General features: G+C 53.6%; 1 protein-coding gene across 2 annotated transcripts in view; it reads left to right on the top strand.

Moving 5' to 3' along the window:
• Positions 1-280: 280 nt before the first annotated feature.
• TET3 (tet methylcytosine dioxygenase 3) overlaps positions 281-16,344 on the top strand; it is a 110,710-nt gene continuing 94,646 nt past the window's right edge. Inside the window, exons 1-2 of one of the 2 annotated variants that reach the window (XM_040223847.1) lie at positions 281-698; positions 2,698-3,422. In XM_040223847.1, coding sequence (XP_040079781.1) covers positions 3,120-3,422 — 303 coding nt within the window. In that variant the 5' untranslated portion in view covers positions 281-698; positions 2,698-3,119. Of the gene's footprint in view, positions 699-2,368; positions 3,423-16,344 lie in introns of those variants that run through there. The other variant, XM_040223849.1, reaches the window with a different exon arrangement.

Below are 16,344 nucleotides of genomic sequence, written 5' to 3'. Positions count from 1 at the left end.
TTTTTGTCTTCTAGTTTTCTATTTCCTGTGTTTTCTTCAATATATATAATTTTTACTAAAAATAAAATATTTAAAACATTAAACATTTATTACATTAAAAACAATTACAAGTCCACAAACTGTTCTGTTTGACTGGAAATTACACTCTTCTCAGTTCCAGTCTTAACTTCCCTGAACAGAAATTTTTTCCTACTCTCAAAGGCCAGAGTAGGAAGTAGGTATTGCAGCCCCACCACCCTCCCCACAGCTGACAACCTGGCCCCTCGAGGAGGCTGTCAAAATCAGGTCTGTGGGGAGGGAAGTTCCAGACAGAACGCGGGCTTCTCCTACCGCCTAGGGCTTTCTGGACAGCGCTGCTTGAGATCAATTACTTTTTTCTTCCTCTAAATAAGCGGCCGAATGCTCTTTTTCCAGTTCTGGCTGAGTTGTTAGCTTCAGCCCAGTGGTGACGCCTGCCAGGTACCTGGCTCGGTGAACACCGCCCAAACTGGTCAGGCCAGTCCTTCCGTGGATGTTTCTGCCAGGACTTGCCTGTGTTTGTGTGTGTGTGTGTGTGTGTGTGTTGTGTTAGAGACCCACCCTTCTCCCCAGCAACCTAGGTAGGTGGAAGGTAGCTTCGGGGACCAGCCTGGCAGTGTGGCCAGATGGGTGGAGCTGAATTAATCTAACCTGGAATTTCAACTTGGCCTGCACAACAGGTGAGAGGAAAAAAGCAGCAGAGAGAACGGGCAGTTCGGCAACTTAGAAATACTCTTATGCCTTGCCCCTTGCCCCCTGGCTGGAAAACAGCCCGGGGTGACTTTTCAAAGTCTTTGCGATGGGTTATAGGGCTCGACCCCTCGGAGGCTGTCCGAGCCCCTCCTGAACGCTGTCCTCCTCGGTTACCCTCCGCGACGCGCCCGTTCCCCCTCCTCTGGGAGGCAGGGCGGGGGTATCGGATTAGTCTTTGTTTTCGACGCGAAAGAGCCGAGAGCGGCGCAGGGGAGGCTCGCGATGGCAGGGCCCCGGGGTCCGCCTGGGTAGGGCGCTGGGCTGCGATCCCGGCGAAGGTTCCTGCCGGCTGGCCCTTGGCCTCTGCTCGCGGGGTATCCCCTCCTTGCCCGCTAGGCTGACTCGGTACGCAAACGCGCGATGTCCCCCATTGTCCTGCCTCGGAATGAGCGAGCGGCGGCCAAGAGAGGGGGGTCAGTGGGGCCCGGAGTTCAGAACTCCCAGGGGCACCGGGGCCGTCCCAGGCCGCTCGGCCCGCAGGGAGTGGCAGGAAGTGGGGACACCGAGGCCGGCTCGGCCGAGGGCCTAGGCTGGGAGCTCTGCGTGCCCCACCCCGCGCCGCCCGCCGCGCCCGCTCGGCTGCAGAAGCGCCGGAGGGCGGGGGCGGCCAACCCGAGGAGGGCGGCCGGGTCCCGGGAGGACCGACCGCGGGGGAGGGGAGGTACTGCAGGTGCAAAGGCGCGGCGTCCGGGCCGGGCCCTGCCCCCATCCGCTTCAGGACCGCCCGCGCCGTCCCCTCCCCCTCCACGGAACTCCCCCCCTCGCGCAGCCCCGAGCCCGGCGGAGGGGGCGGCGGCGGGGCCGGCGGGGCTCGGCGGGGCCGCACGTGCGCGCCCTCCCGGGCGGGGGAGTCCCCGGGCGAGCACGTGCCGCGGCGCGCGGGGGGCGGGGAGTCCCGCGGACGCCTTCATTGCTGCTGCTGCTGCCGCCGCGGCCGCCGCTGCCTCTTCCTTCCTCCTGCGCCGTCCCCTCATCGGCCCGGGCGGGGGGCTCCGTGCGCCGAGCTCGGTCGGGCCAGGCGCTCCAGGAGGCGGGCGCCCCAGGCGGCGGCGGCGGCGGCCGCGACGGTGGTGGCGGCGGCGCGGGCCGGGAAACTTTGCCCCTTTGTGCGCTCCGCCCCGGAGGCGGCGGGCAGGTCGGTGCAGTCGGTGCCTTTCCGGCTCCGGGGTGGGGGAGGGGAGGCCTGGGGGGGGGGTCCCGCAGGGGAGGGGACGGTCCGGGGGGTCCCCGCTACTTTGTTGCGGGAGACGAGGCGGGGGTGCTGCGGGTCACGGTGTGGCTGAGCCGGGCGGGGGCGGCGGGGCGGGGCGGGGGCTGCGGAGCCGCCGAAGCCGAGCGGCCGAGGCCCCAGAACAAAGGAGCCCGAGCGGCTGCGCGCGCGCGGCCGGGCCTGAGCCGGAGCGCGCCCCCCTCCCCGCGCCCCCTCGCTGGAGCGGGCTGCCCTCCAGGGTCCGGCCCGCTGGCTGGGCGGCCGGCGCGGGCTACCCCGGGCGCGCCCCACTCCAGGCCGCCTCAGTGCCCGGGGCGCCCGGGCAGCCCCGCCGAGTGAAGCTCTCGGCAAACTTTATTTTGAAAGCTGTGCTCCCTTGGGGAAGGCCCGGCGACCTCCAGTGAGGGGCGTGTGGGAATTTAGGCAAAACTCTCCCAAGCCCGTGGGGGTGGGGAAAAGGACAACTTTCTTAGATATCTCACCTTGACCGCCCCCTTAAATTCGCCGTCCAGGTTTCCTTAACACCCCGTCAGGCCCTCGTCCTGCTCCATCAGGGAGCGGGTGCCTGCCAGAGGTTCTGGACAGAATTTCATGAGAGCAAGCCCGTTCTCTTCCCCCAACTTCTCTTTTCCCAGAAGCAGGAAGAGGGAGCAGAAAGAGTGAAAGTTGTCCCCCAGCCCCGAGTGATGCGCTTCCCCTTTCTGTCTCTTTTCCAGGCTGCGCGCTGCCTTCTCCATCATTCTGACCCGGGAGAGGAAAAGCCAGGAGAACCTCCTCACCCTACCCTGCCCCCGTCACACACCCACCTGCTCACCTCATGCCTGGGTCCAGGGTGGGTGAGGGTGAAGAGCCCACCCAGCCAAGATGATCCCTTCTCTGGGGACTGCCGCTGGTGTCCTCCCCCAGATCCCGGGCCCCGGCAGGTGGGAGAGTGGCCCCCAACTGAGTCCTGTCAGACTGCTGCAGAGGAGGTGAAGAGGGGTTGAGAAGAGGTTCCCGTCCCGCGGCCTGGAGCTACTTGCCTTCGCTCTGTAGATTTTGACTGCGTTAGGAAGAAGGACTTGTTGGTGGCCTTTGCAGGCAGGAAGCTGGACTGTGGCTCTGCCCCAGCACCTATGCCCCCACCTCTGGCAACGTCATGAGTCAGTTTCAGGTGCCCCTGGCAGTCCAGCCGGACCTGCCAGGCCTTTATGACTTCCCTCAGGGCCAGGTGATGGTAGCGGGCTACCCAGGGCCTGGGCTTCCAGTGGCCAGGAGTGAACCCCAACTCCGAGGGGGTGGAGATGGGCGGAAGAAGCGGAAACGGTGTGGTACTTGTGAGCCCTGCCGGCGGCTGGAAAACTGTGGGGCTTGCACCAGCTGTACCAACCGCCGCACACACCAAATCTGCAAACTGCGCAAGTGTGAGGTGCTGAAGAAAAAAGTGGGGCTTCTCAAGGAGGTAAGCTGGGTCTTGCTTGACAGCCCTGTTCCTTCCTTGAGGGTGCTGCATTCACAAGAGTCTTGCTGAAGATCGTTAAGCCCATTCTCCCGTTTTGATCCTCCTGGTCCAACTTTGAGTGGGGCTGTGAATAGGAGCATAGCTGTCTTTAGAAGCTGGTTCGAGCTAGTTTGCCGCGCTTACAATTGGTGGGAGGGTAATCAGGTTGCACAGGGCTTTGAGCTAGCCCTCTCATCCCGGATGTTTGCATTTGACATGGGACAATGGTATCCAGCTTTATCTTTAGAAGTTTTTTGTCTGCTTGAAGCCTCAGATATATTTCAAGGTCATGCTAATGCTTGGGTGATATGGGAGTGATGGTGTCAGGTAAGGGTTGGAGGCTGATGGGTTTGGAAGGAAAAATTTGGAGTGACAGGATGGTCTTATGCTGCCCTGATGGAGTGGGATGTTTCTTTCCCTAAATCTCTTTTTGAGTGCCATCCTTTTGGGGATGGTACCTAAAAATGTTTGGGAATTTAATGAGAAACCCATGGTTTGAGTTCCCATACTAGACAGTACTTGAGGTCAAGGACTTTTTATGCCTTGTGTTCTTAGGGCCTGGCTCAGTTCTTTGGTGTGTAGGAAGCCCTCAGATGCTAATGGCATGAATGAATGTTGTGTGTTTGAGATGCTATCAACCCCAGGAAGGAGTGCTCCCTTAATTGGGAGTTGGGAGGGCAAGGGGAGGAGGAGTTGGAATGAGAACAGAGAGGGGAGAGGAGAGGCCGTGGCACTGCACCGGCCGTCTTTCCTTTGCATGCCGGTGATGGGTTGCCGGCCGTGAGGCTGGTGGCAGCCGCCACAGTGGAGAGTTGGCAGAAGTAGGGACGAGTGAAGTGAAGCAGCTTGGGAGGAGCGCTGTAGCGGCTGAGGTCGCTTCAGGCAGCGGGACTCGCGCTGGACAGAGACGGAGGCCTGCGCTGTCCGTGGGGCTTCCCCGGTTTGCCCCGGATTTGTCCAAGGGTTCGGACGACTCAGGTCCCCTCTCTGAGTCTGTCTTCTCCCTGGGGATGTGGAGGGACTGTGCTTCTTGGCCTTTGAAGCCCTTTCCAGCTGGGCTGGAAACCGCTGTGCTTCTGGGAGCCGGGGCACCTGTGGCTTCGATGGGCTGGCGCCTTGCACTTGGGATTTCCCTGACCGCTGAGTGTCGGAGCTGTGCCGCCAGTTTGGTGGGGCTGTGGTCTTGTGGCTGGGAAGACAGATCCAAGTGTTTTGGTCAGGAAAGTGGCCGTTGCTGGGATGTTTCTGCCCCTTCTCTCCTCTTGTCTGCTCCCTGTGGAAGCTGCATATCACGGGCCAGGGACAGCGATGGGTGCCCTGTTTCCCCAGTCTAAGGTTAAAGTGGACATCTGGATCACATCTGTAGCTCCCCACCCCAGCCTGGGAGGCTGTGTGCAGCCCCTTTATGTTGCTGCTGTTTACGGGGGAGTTGGTATCCTGCTGGCCCAGTGCCCTGTGGTTCGTTTCTGAAAGGGGGCTTGGACCAGGGGTAGGCTTCAGTCCGGGGCATGAGAGCTTTTGTTTCGGTATAAGGAGGACATGCCCCGTCTACTTTGTAAGGCTTGGTTCCTTTGCTTGCTTCCTTCTAGGGTTTATCTCCTTCTTTGCTGCCTTCCTCTCACTTCATTCCTCTCAAACCCTGGGGGATGAGCTTTCTGGGCTGGATGTTCCTAGAGTGCGTGGCTCTTGTGAACCGTGTTTAAGTTCTTCTTTTGGCAGCAAGGAGGTGCACCTGAGTAAAAGGGGCTGGGAGTGTAGCCAGGGGCCTGTCATTCTTGTGTGTAAGCTGCTGCCCTGGGTTGCCAGTGGTCGCGGTTAAGAGAGGCGGAATCTGGCTTGGCTGAGGCTTAGAGTCAAGCCCCTGGATGTTTACATCTCTGTGGACCTTGCCATGGCCGGCTGGCTCTCAAGGCCTGCAGGATTGGGGAAAACGCAGCTGGTGTCCAGTGGTTCCCCCAGACAGAGGGTCCACATGCTGATCTGTGGACCAGTGCGGCCCCATGACAAGTTCTCTGGGTTCCTGCAGAAATGGGAAGGGGACAACGGAGTGAGCTTTGTCTTGAAGCTAACTTTGTTTGATTTAAAGAGCAGAACTTTGTTTTAGGGATAGGTACTTTCTACTTTTTGATGATTGAAAATATACTTTCTTTTATGGAATGGAAATGTTGATAGAAAGTAGATCTATTTTTTTTTTTTCTAAAAAAGAGTCTTTACTTGGCAAAATACAGAATAGTAACGAGTGTCTCTCACCATAATTTTTTTTCTTTAATTGGTCTGTGAAGGCTAAGAGCGTGGGAACCACTGTCCAGACAACACTGCATTTGACAAATGTATTGCTGGCAGAGCTGACAGGCCCTCTCGGCTGTTCCTGAGTGAGAGCCCAGGGAACCACCCGGCATTTACAGCCCCTAGGGGACTGCTGAGACCTTCACCACCAGGTCTGAGCAGCCATGTAAAAGAGGGGACATGTCCCAGTATTTGGGAGGTTGGGAAAGGAGGAAAGCTATACCTTGGAAACAGAACTTTAGATCTTAGCCCCTGCTCTTCAGGTGGGACAAGACAGCATCCCAGGAGCCTCCTGGGGATCAGGCCCTCTCCTTGCATCCGTGCTTCTCCTCTTTGGGCATCCTTTCTTCATGTCCGTCCTGTCTCCACCTCCTCCAGCTTCCTTTGGGACTTCCGCAGAGCTGTCTGCTGACAGCTGCTTTGTGTCATCCTGTAAGAGGGGGAACATTATCTTGATTTTCTTGTCTCCTTCCCTGCTCCTCACTTTTTTACCCAGTGTGGGTAGGTGGTGCTACAGAGCCCCCCTAGTCAGAGACATTCCATATTTTAATACTAGAGGCGACTCCCAGGCCTGTTCCTGTCCACCACAGAGGTAAGTGACTACTTACTCCTCTGGGCCCTAAAGAGAGGTAACACACCTAAAGGAGTTCATTTCTGCAGCTGTGGTCTTCCTTTCTAGTTCCGGGAAGGATTTAGATCCTAGGCTGATGTCAGAGGCTGTTCCACATCCTTTTTTACCTGAGTGGTGGCTTGTAGCACAGTGAAGATGGCTGATTAGAAAAGTAGGCTTTGGTGAGTGTGGAGATGCAGAGCCCAAAGTAAGTGCTGTGCTGCTTGCTCTTTGGAGCATTGGTTTCTCCCCCCCCGCCCTTCACATGTCAGATGGGGTAACCCTTCTTTGTGGGGATTAATTGAGATAAAATATGCAGAATGTCTAGTACATGGTAGGTAATCAGTGCATGGTGACAAAACATTCCTAGAACACCTAGAAGAGAATTAATCTTTATGCATAAAAATTATATATGTTAGTCTCTGAGCTGTAACTGTTTATTAAATGTTTATTTCAAGACATCCCAGCTTACTCATAGAACTGTGGGGCCAGGCAATAGGAGGGAGGAGTTTGCCAGCCTCTTTCCTCGGGGAGGAGGCTGGACATCCAGGAGCAAGGAGCTGGTATGGCCCAGGGCCTGACTGAAAAGTTGCCCATGGGTGAGGGAAGTGAAGGTTTGATAAAGAGGGTAGGAGAAAAACTCCTTGTAAAAAAAACTTTCTGGAAGTATGTATACATGAGGTTAGAAGCGTGAGTGAGAAGTAGAAATATATATGGTGTGTCTAGCCCTCAGCCAGGTAGATTTTGTGGCTGAAACAAAGCTCCATGCCTGTGTTGAGGAAAGATACTTTGGAATTTGGGATCTCTCAACAGTATTGGAACACCTGACCAATTCTTGCCTCACCTGCTCCTGGTTCTGTCTTCCTGAAGATGGGCTGTGGGTGGGGTGTGGTGGGGTGCTGTGGGGTGCGGTGGGGTGGGGGATGCTATCAGGAGGGTAGCGGTTTCCACCAGTGAAGGGAGAATTGACTGGTAAAGTAGAAGTGATGAGACTTTAGAGACAGGGAGCCCATCTCAGCATTTGTGAATCCAGGGAGACACCTGGGCAAGGAGAGATGTTAACCGTAGACCTCAGAAGATTGTTTTTCAGATGTAAACAGTTTTAAACCCCATGGCTACAGACTCTAAAAGGGAAGTTAGCTGGAGGGATAGGACTGCTGACTCAGCAGTCCTAAATGGGGCCCTAAGGAGGAAGGTGGTGGGGGCTAAGAGCTGGACCATCTGTGTGGCTGCTTGGGCAGCTGTCTAGGGAGTGCAGATGGTGAAAGATCATGCTTTTTACATGGAAAGGGGGTGCGAGTCAAGGGTAGTCTGACCCTTTAAGAAGAATATTAGAGTCCAGTGGTCAGAATGTGCTGAGGTGGTGGAAGATGCTCAAGACAATAATAGTGTTTTACATGTTCCCAGTAAGAACATAGAAGGAAAGGGTGGTCTTACAGCTTTGGAGCAGAACTGTGACCGAGAGAAGCCTCTAAGTCCCTGTTTTGCCATGGAGTATAAACTGGGGAAAGGATAAACCATGGCATGTGTGGTTAGGGAGGGAGAGCCAGCTACCCTACCTGAATCTGAGTCCCTACTACACACCTTCAGGTATGCCCAAGGAATGGCATCGTTGTGGAATTAGATGATGACTGGGAGAGAGCCAGAAGACCAGAGACAGGTAGAAGGTTCAGTTTTTCAAAGATATGCTGGGAATTGTAAACCAGTGTCAGTTTTTGCCTATCCTAGAGCAGACTTCTAAATTAGTTATCTTTCATTTCTGCCTGTGCTGGGTCTTTGCTGCTGCACGCGGGCTCTTCTCCAGTGGTGGGCGGGGGCTGCTCTCCAGTCGCGATGCATGGCTTTCTGACTGCAGTGGCTTGCTTTGTTGTGCAGCACGGGCTCCAGGGCCTGTGGGCTCAGTAGTTGTGTCTCATGGGCTTAGTATATGGAATGTTCCCGGATCAGGGATCAAACCCCTGTCCCCTGCATTGGCAGGCAGACTCTTAACCACTGGACCACCAGGTCCTAGAGCAGATTTTTAAAAAGGTGGTTCATGAGATTTAGAAAGACAAACGGTGGGGTCGGGGATACCTGTGGTTCTCTACAAAGCAACTCAAGTTGAACCAGTGGGCCTGGATTTCTGCAGATAAATGATAGTGCTTCCTTCCAGCATCATAGATCAGAGGGCCAGTTTTTTATTTAAAGTTATTCTGAAGAGGTGGAGAAGGCAATGGCACCCCACTCCAGTACTCTTGCCTGGAAAATCCCATGGTCGGAGGAGCCTGGTGGGCTGCAGTCCATGGGGTCGCAAAGAGCCCGACACAACTGAGCGACTTCACTTTCACTTTTCACTTTCATGCATTGGAGAAGGAAATGGCAACCCACTCCAGTGTTCTTGCCTGGAGAATCCCAGGGATGGCGGAGCCTGGTGGGCTGCCGTCTCGGTTCTCACAGAGTCGGACACGACTGAAGCGACTTAGCAGCAACAGCACCATTCTGAAGAGGACACAGGTATAATTATCCTGTTTAGAACTTTTACCAGCCAGTGTGGATCAGGGATTCCATGTTGGGATCACCTGGATCCTACTCCCAGGGATTGTGTCAGTAGTTTGATTGTTCCGGGGAGGACTCCAATTGGGCTGGCGCTCCCCAGGTATATCTAATGTGTAGTTAGAGTGGAACTCCTCTGATACAGATGAAAGCTGATTTGATGGGCACTCGCTTGGACTGCACATCGCTCACCTGAATCTTAGGGGACCTGAATGGATTCCAACCATATTTCCCCCTTGCTGATCAGTGGACTGGCGAAATCAGGATCACCTGGGAGCTAGTTAGAAACACAGAATCTCAGACCTCACGTCAGACTTACTGAACGAGAGCCTGCACCTGAACCACATTCCCAGGTGGTTTGTACGTCCTTGAGAGTTTGAGGAGCCAGTCTGTGGCATCTCTGTGAGTGGGGAAGGGCGTGAGGCGTGGAAAAGGGGACAGAAATAAGTCTTGATGAACACAGGTAAAGTACTCCCATTGCCAACAAGAGTAAGGAGGGTGACCCAACCTATTTTTTACCCTGCAGGCCAGGGAGACAAGAACATCTTGAGATTTACTCCATGTTTGTTCTTGTTTTTCTGGAGTCCTTTTCAGTCTAGTCTTACGAGCTATCAGTAACCCCTTTAAGAACTTGTGTGTGTGTGTGAGTGTGTCTATCTGTGTGTTCTGAGAACAGTTGGGGAAGGGCTCTCAGAAGATGTTTGCTGCTCAGCAGCCTGACTTGGGACGTGCGAGCCCTGTGAGGGAGTGGTAGCTGGTGGTAGTTGTGAACGGCAGGAGCACATCCACAGAACTCTGGGTTTCATGGAACGGCCTGGAGGCTTAGGAGCAGAAGAGATGTGTGCCCTCTCCCTCGGATGTAGGTGGGAGCAGCTATGATCAGTGGGTAGCTGTGTGGTAGTCGCAGTAGTAGTGGTGATGCGATATTGAAGTTGAATGGTGAAACATGGGTAAAGGAGATTGGAGCAGTCTGGAACAGTGGGATTCAGCAAAACTCAATGGAATTGAATCGGAGTAAATCCAAAGTCCTGCACATATTTTTAAAAAAGAAAGAAGTGTACAAGTAAGGATTCCTGGCTTCCCAGCAGGTAGGAAGAGCTGAAACTCTAAAAGGTGTGTTGAAAGCCTGTCTCTAGGAGCTCTGTCAAAGTGGTCACATGCAAAGCAACTGAAAAAGATGGTGTTCAGCTTGGAAACGAGTAAGTAGGGGAACTCAGGCTAAGATGAATCCTGTGTGGAAGAGGGAGTTAGTTCCTTCGTGTCAGGGAATGTGCAGAACTTTTATTCAGTTCAGTTCAGTTGCTCAGTCGTGTCCGACTCTTTGCGACCCCATGAATCGCAGCACGCCAGGCCTCCCTGTCCATCACCAACTCCCGGAGTTCACTCAGACTCACGTCCATCGAGTCAGTGATGCCATCCAGCCATCTCATCCTCGGTCGTCCCCTTCTCCTCCTGCCCCCAATCCCTTCCAGCATCAGAGTCTTTTCCAATGAGTCAACTCTTCGCATGAGGTGGCCAAAGTACTGGAGTTTCAGCTTTAGCATCATTCCTTCCAAAGAACACCCAGGACTGATCTTTAGAATGGAGTGGTTGGATCTCCTTGCAGTCCAAGGGACTCTCAAGAGTCTTCTCCAACACCACAGTTCAAAAGCATCAATTCTTTGGCACTCAGCTTTCTTCACAGTCCAACTTTCACACCCATACATGACCACTGGAAAAACCATAGCCTTGACTAGATGGATTAGTCAGCAAAGTAATGTCTCTGCTTTCGAATATGCTATCTAGGTTGGTCATAACTTTCCTTCCAAGGAGTAAGTGTCTTTATTTCATGGCTTCAATCACCATCTGCAGTGATTTTGGAGCCCAAAAAGATAAACTCTTACACTATTTCCACTGTTTTCACATCTATTTCCCATGAAGTGATGGGACTGGATGCCATGATCTTCGTTTTCTGAATGTTGAGCTTTAAGCCAACTTTTTCATTCTCCTCTTTCACTTTCATCAAGAGGCTTTTGAGTTCCTCTTCACTTTCTGCCATAAGGGTGGTGTCATCTGCATATCTGAGGTTATTGATATTTCTCCCGGCAGTCTTGATTGCAGCTTGTGCTTCTTCCAGCCCAGCGTTTCTCATGATGTACTCTGCATAGAAGTTAAATAAGTAGGGTGACAATATTAGAGCATAGCAATTACAAGCAGGTAGACTGAGTTCATGTGTAAAAAAAAATAGTTGTCTAACATTTATAGCTGTTCCAAGGCTGAAGACCTGGTCTTGTGCCTGCATGGGTCTTTGTAGAGGCTGGGATGTTATGAAGACGTCCTCTATCAGGTGGGGGCTTCCTCATGTGGTGGTCTCTTGCTCAAACTATGTCAAGTGTAGCATATCGCTTAGACAACTACATTGCAGATAAAACCTTGTTCTTAGGCCATGAAGTTTTTGGTCAATCTCTAGACCTAATCTCAGAGCTGGGTGGGAATACGGTCTGTGAACTTTCTGAAAATTTCAGCCAAGTGTGTGAATGTGCAGGGGTGTTTTTCCTCAGGGGAGAGGGTTCGTGGTTTTCAGCAAATTCTCAGGAGTGTTTATGACATCCCAGATTTAAAAAGTATGCTCTACCTGTGCTCTCTGATAGGGATGCCATTAGTCATGTGTTGCTACAAAAATTAAATTTAATTAACATGAAATTCAGTAACTCAGTCACACTGGCTGCCTTTCAAGTGGCTTGTGTGTTATATATATGTGTGTGTGTGTGTGTTTTATCTGTGTGGGTAATTCTACTGGACATGTAGTTGTCCTCCATGGTCTCTAAACCCTCAGTGAAGCCTGTTTCTGGGTTGGGCAAGTAGCTGTCCTGGTTGGCTTATTCTTGGGAGGATTTTTTGGGTTAGGGTCCTTGTTCCCCCCGCCCAAGGTAAGTGGTGAGAGGGATAGGGAAGTTGGGTTAGGGTCCCTGTTCCCAGGGGCAGTGCTCTTTTTTGGGGGGGGTTCTAATCCAAAGCAAAGCTTATTGCTTCTCATTGAAGGCTTGAGCCAAGTTTAAATTATCTGCTGTGGGGAAAAACAATAGGAATGAGGGGTGGCTTCCTATTCGAAGACACTTTCTGAAACTCCCTGGGGGGATGACTCTCCCACCCTCACTCGTGCCCAGCAGCCCTGATGAACCCTGTCTCAGTGTTCTTGCCCTGGCGCAGACCCCACCCTGAGTCAGCGGCTGCCTCTCTGCTTTGGGCCTCTTGTTCTGGAGGAGGCAGTGTGGGGAGTGGGTGAGCTGAAAGACCACTCTGGGGGGTGGGGTCTCAGGAGTTGTCACTGATTCCCGTCCCCCATCCCTTCTTTACAGCCTCCCTGTGGATTGAGGGCGGCATGCTCAGCAGGACAGAAGGTGCTGGAAAGGAATAGGACTCCTTTATGTGCCTTGAGCCCTGCTGCACTTTGGCTGGGAGGGTCCTTTAGGCCTCCGCCTGAGTATGTCCGTGCAGGGCCCAGCTTGCTGGCACACCTGGGGTGGATGCACCCCCCTGTGGCCTTGTCTCCTGTCATTTGCCTAAGAGATCTGATAACCCGAGTTTTTATTAGTCACTGAGGGAGGGGAAAATAAAAGTTGGCACTCAGTGTGGGGTAACTGGCCAGGCCTCTGGTGACCACTGGGGGGTTGCTTGCTTGCTTCAGGGCGCACGAGCTCTGTTCCTGAACTGCTGGTTCTGACCTGTACGCATTCCAACTCCATTGTGCCCACCTCTCCACAGCCGGCCGGGGCGTCTGTGGACAGAATGGTGCGCCTCCCACTACTGGTACAGAGCAATTCTTGATGCTCCACGTGAAAAGGGAGTTGCATGAGGCAGACTCATTTGGGCCCGTTTGTCAGAATGCATGTACCCCCTAGACCCCCACCCCATTTAATTACTGCCAGAGGAATCCTCAGGAAGGGGTGTGGAGATGCCGGGTCAGGAATAAATGACAATGTACCAGACTAGAGTCTGTCCCCTTCTGAGTCTTTCTTGTGGGAAGGACACTGAGTGGCTCTCTCTGGTCTCATTTTGGTTTTTTTATTGTTTTTATTTTATTTTATTCTTTTGGCTGTGCTGCATGGCATGTGGGATCTTAGTTCCCAGACCAGGGGTGGAACCTGTACCCCTTTCATTGGAAGCACAGAGTCTTAACTGCTGGACTGCTGGGGGAGTCCCAGTCTTTTGACTGACTGCTCTGCTCTTTAAGGGTAAGCTCTGGGTGTCCTGGTTCCCTGGTTGATGCTGGGAATGACCCTGGAGCCCTGGAGAAGAGAGAGAATGGCATCTTCTCATGGGGAGGCTGGGTCCAGTCCGGACGGTTGACAGTGCAGGATGGGGTGGGGTGCTGAGAGCCAGTGAGAGGAGAGCTGCTGCTAGAGGGATACGGAGGAGAGGCGGCTTCCTGGAGTGTCTCCTCGGTCCCTGGACCTCGTGTGTCCCCTGTGCCGGGGGAGGGCACTGGCGTCACTTCAGTTTCTGGAGGCAGGATGTCACCTGCTTTGACTGCTAGACCTGCAAGTTGCCTTCCCAGCCTCCTCCTGCACATCTCGCTTGGGACCGGCTGTGTGTGAGGCGCTGCGCTGAGCCCGAGTTGGCGGTAAAGGGGAGGCAGCGTTTACTCTGTCCTTAATGAGCTCACAGTCTGGGCAGGGAGACAAGCGTGGCAACAGATAATTACAGAGCAGTCTGGTAGGGCTACAAGGGAGGGATGCCTTGAGGGCAGAGACCAGTCTTAGTCACTGTTAGGCCAAGAGAGCCCATCATGGAAGGAAAGGGACCTGTTTTGAGAGTTTCAGCAGAGTGATACGTGAAGGATGAGGTGGCGCTTCCGGGAGGAGGAAGGCATCTCCCCTGAAGCTGAGTTGTACAGAGATGCTACTCAAATGCTCGAGACTGGTGGCAGGAGTGTGAAAGGACAGACCACAGGGCACCAGCTGAGGGTGTTCATGAATCTTCAAGGTGGAAGGTAAGACGCTTTGTGTTAATTACTCTTAGAAGGCTTCCCCTGGGGCTGTCCCCAGGTTTCTAAACCACTCAGTATTCCTGTCTCACCTTCTCAATAACCAATTAAGTTTCTGTTATTCTGTCATTCCAATTATTTGCTTGGATCCTGGGACACTTGATGGTCCAAAACTGTTGAATATGGAGTGGGGAGACCCTGACGAAGTTCACAGAATGTAAGATCTTCTTAGAAGCATTTAGCGCAGCATGGGGGGTTGTGGGCAGAGGCACGGCTGCTGCCTGCCAGCCTGGGCGGGGGGGTCTGGGTGCGTCCTGTTTGTTGGCATGGAAGTGTGCAGGTAGAGTTGCTGGCTGGCTGTGCTTTCCCCTCTGACATCACCGGGTGCCCGAGTTCAGTCTGGTTCTCCTGCATCTCCAAGGAGGAACACCTTTTCTTCCCTTGCTGCTGTTCTTCCACCTCCTCGGCTTTCTCCTCCCCGCGATTGCCGTTGACACAGACTTCCGCTGCCAAAGCTAATTGTGAGGCCTGATCAGTGAATGAAGGCAAAGGCAGTTCCCATGACAACCGCAAAGAGTTTCAAATATAGGGGATGATGTGTGTGTGATGGGCTGCAATTACTTGGGTGGAAATTGATGCGTGGACACCAGTGACTTCAAACATAGGCTCCGAAGGTGGAGGGGGTGTTGGGTTTCTTTGGCAGGATCCTTTGTGCGGTGGAGAGGGAAGGGAAGGTCACAGACTTCCCCCACATTGGATTCTAAGTGCCTTCAGTGTGTGGAATGCTGGGCAAAGAAAAAAAAAAACCCAGGGCTTTGAAGAGGCACGACTCTAGCCATTCTGGTTGGAGAAGCAGGATACACAGACAAATAGCAGTACCAAGTGTCAAATGAGAAACATTGGAAGTGTTGTCAGCTGGCAGAGGACTCGGGTAACCTGAGAAGGCTTCCTGGAGGAAGTGGGGCTTGAACTGAGCTTTGAAGTAAAGCCCTGTGGCGAGTGACCTTGTTCAGGACACAGCCATGGCAAGGGAAGAGAAGTCGTCCGTCTACCCCCTGCCAACTCTAGAAGAGGTAGGTTGATAAAATCATAGAGCTACACAGAGCAGCACCACCTGGACTGCTGCCAGTGAGGGAGTGAAGAGGGCCCAATTCAGTCTCCCGATTTCTCTATCTGTAAAATGGGCATTAATAATCCCTATGACATTGGTTTGTCTTGAGGGGTAAATAAGATACGGTACATCGTGCTTCAGTTATGGGGCTTGGCATGGGGTTGCTGCTTGGTTGATCCTCCTATAAAGCCCCCCAAATCTGTATCTGGATGCATCCCCATTTCTTAGTCTTTATATATCTGTGTGAGTTCTGGCCTGTGAGGATCTGTATTTCTGAGGTTCTCTGTGTTGGGGTATTTAGTGGGTTCTGAGAATGAGTTAATCCATTCACCTCTTCCCTAGTGGAGAGGGCTGTGACTCCATTTCTCCTGCTGGGAGTGCAGTGGGGTCTAGGGGTCATGATGGAAAGTGGGGAGAGACCTTCAGCCCCTATGAGAGGGGTCCCAGTTACCTTTGGGTTGGTCATTGTGAAGCCCCAAATACAGAAAGAGGGGCTGATAGAGAGGAGAGCGGGTCAGGTGTGAAGTGTGGGGAGTGTCCCTGCCGGAGGCAGGGTGGTCCCGGTATGTGCCTCTGTGACTCCTTGGAGCCCTAGCATTCCAGGTGCTTCAGAACAGGGCAGGAGGCCAGCGTGGGATGGAGGTGGTTGCAGGTGCGCTGCTTTAGGGACCATGGGCTCTGCTAGTGTGTCTGCAGGCTGCCAGGGGGTGGGCTGGGACCTGCAGTTGGGGTGGGATTTAGTTAGCACTGGGAGGGGGGTGGTTCAAGCAGAGAGTCAGGGTGGCTTGCAGCCTTGTGAGGAAAACACTTGCTGGCTGAACAAGGCTGGGTCTTGGCTATAGTTCAGGTGACAGGTCCTCTCCCAGGAGAGTAAGTGTTCCTCTGATCTCTGGGGACCTCAGAGACCAGACTGACCTGGAGAGTGGCTTCTGCATCTCAGTGCCCAGGCCCCTGCCCTTCCACCCTCCTTGTATAGAAACTCGGCTCAGCACATTCCAGCTCTGTGCAGAGCCTAGTGAGTGGGGAAGATAGGGCCCCTGCCCACGTGGGAGAGACGGCCGTGTAAATAAATAGCTGTACTTGGTCTGACTGCTCTAGAAGAGGCCCCGGGAGGAGTGGGGTGAAGCTCATGGGGGCTAGATGAGCTGGGAAGGCAGCAGTGGGAGGCGACGTTTGGGTTAAACCTTGTATCGTATTAGCTTGCCAGGTGGGGGAGTGGCAGGGGAACCTAGGCAAGGAGCAGCATTGCCAAGTCTCCGAGGCATGAAAATATTACTATTCTCAGACCCGTAGCTTAAAGGGAAGGAGTGTGGTTCAAGTGACCCTGTCCCTCTTTGCATTTCCCTGAGGTAGGCTGGGAGAGAGGGCTTAAAGAACT

This window comes from Oryx dammah, unplaced genomic scaffold (genome assembly GCF_014754425.2).
Source record: "Oryx dammah isolate SB20612 unplaced genomic scaffold, SCBI_Odam_1.1 HiC_scaffold_25, whole genome shotgun sequence".
Taxonomy (NCBI): domain Eukaryota; kingdom Metazoa; phylum Chordata; class Mammalia; order Artiodactyla; family Bovidae; genus Oryx; species Oryx dammah.
Note: the sequence above shows the minus strand (reverse complement) of the source record. Positions and strands in the feature narration are given on the sequence as shown.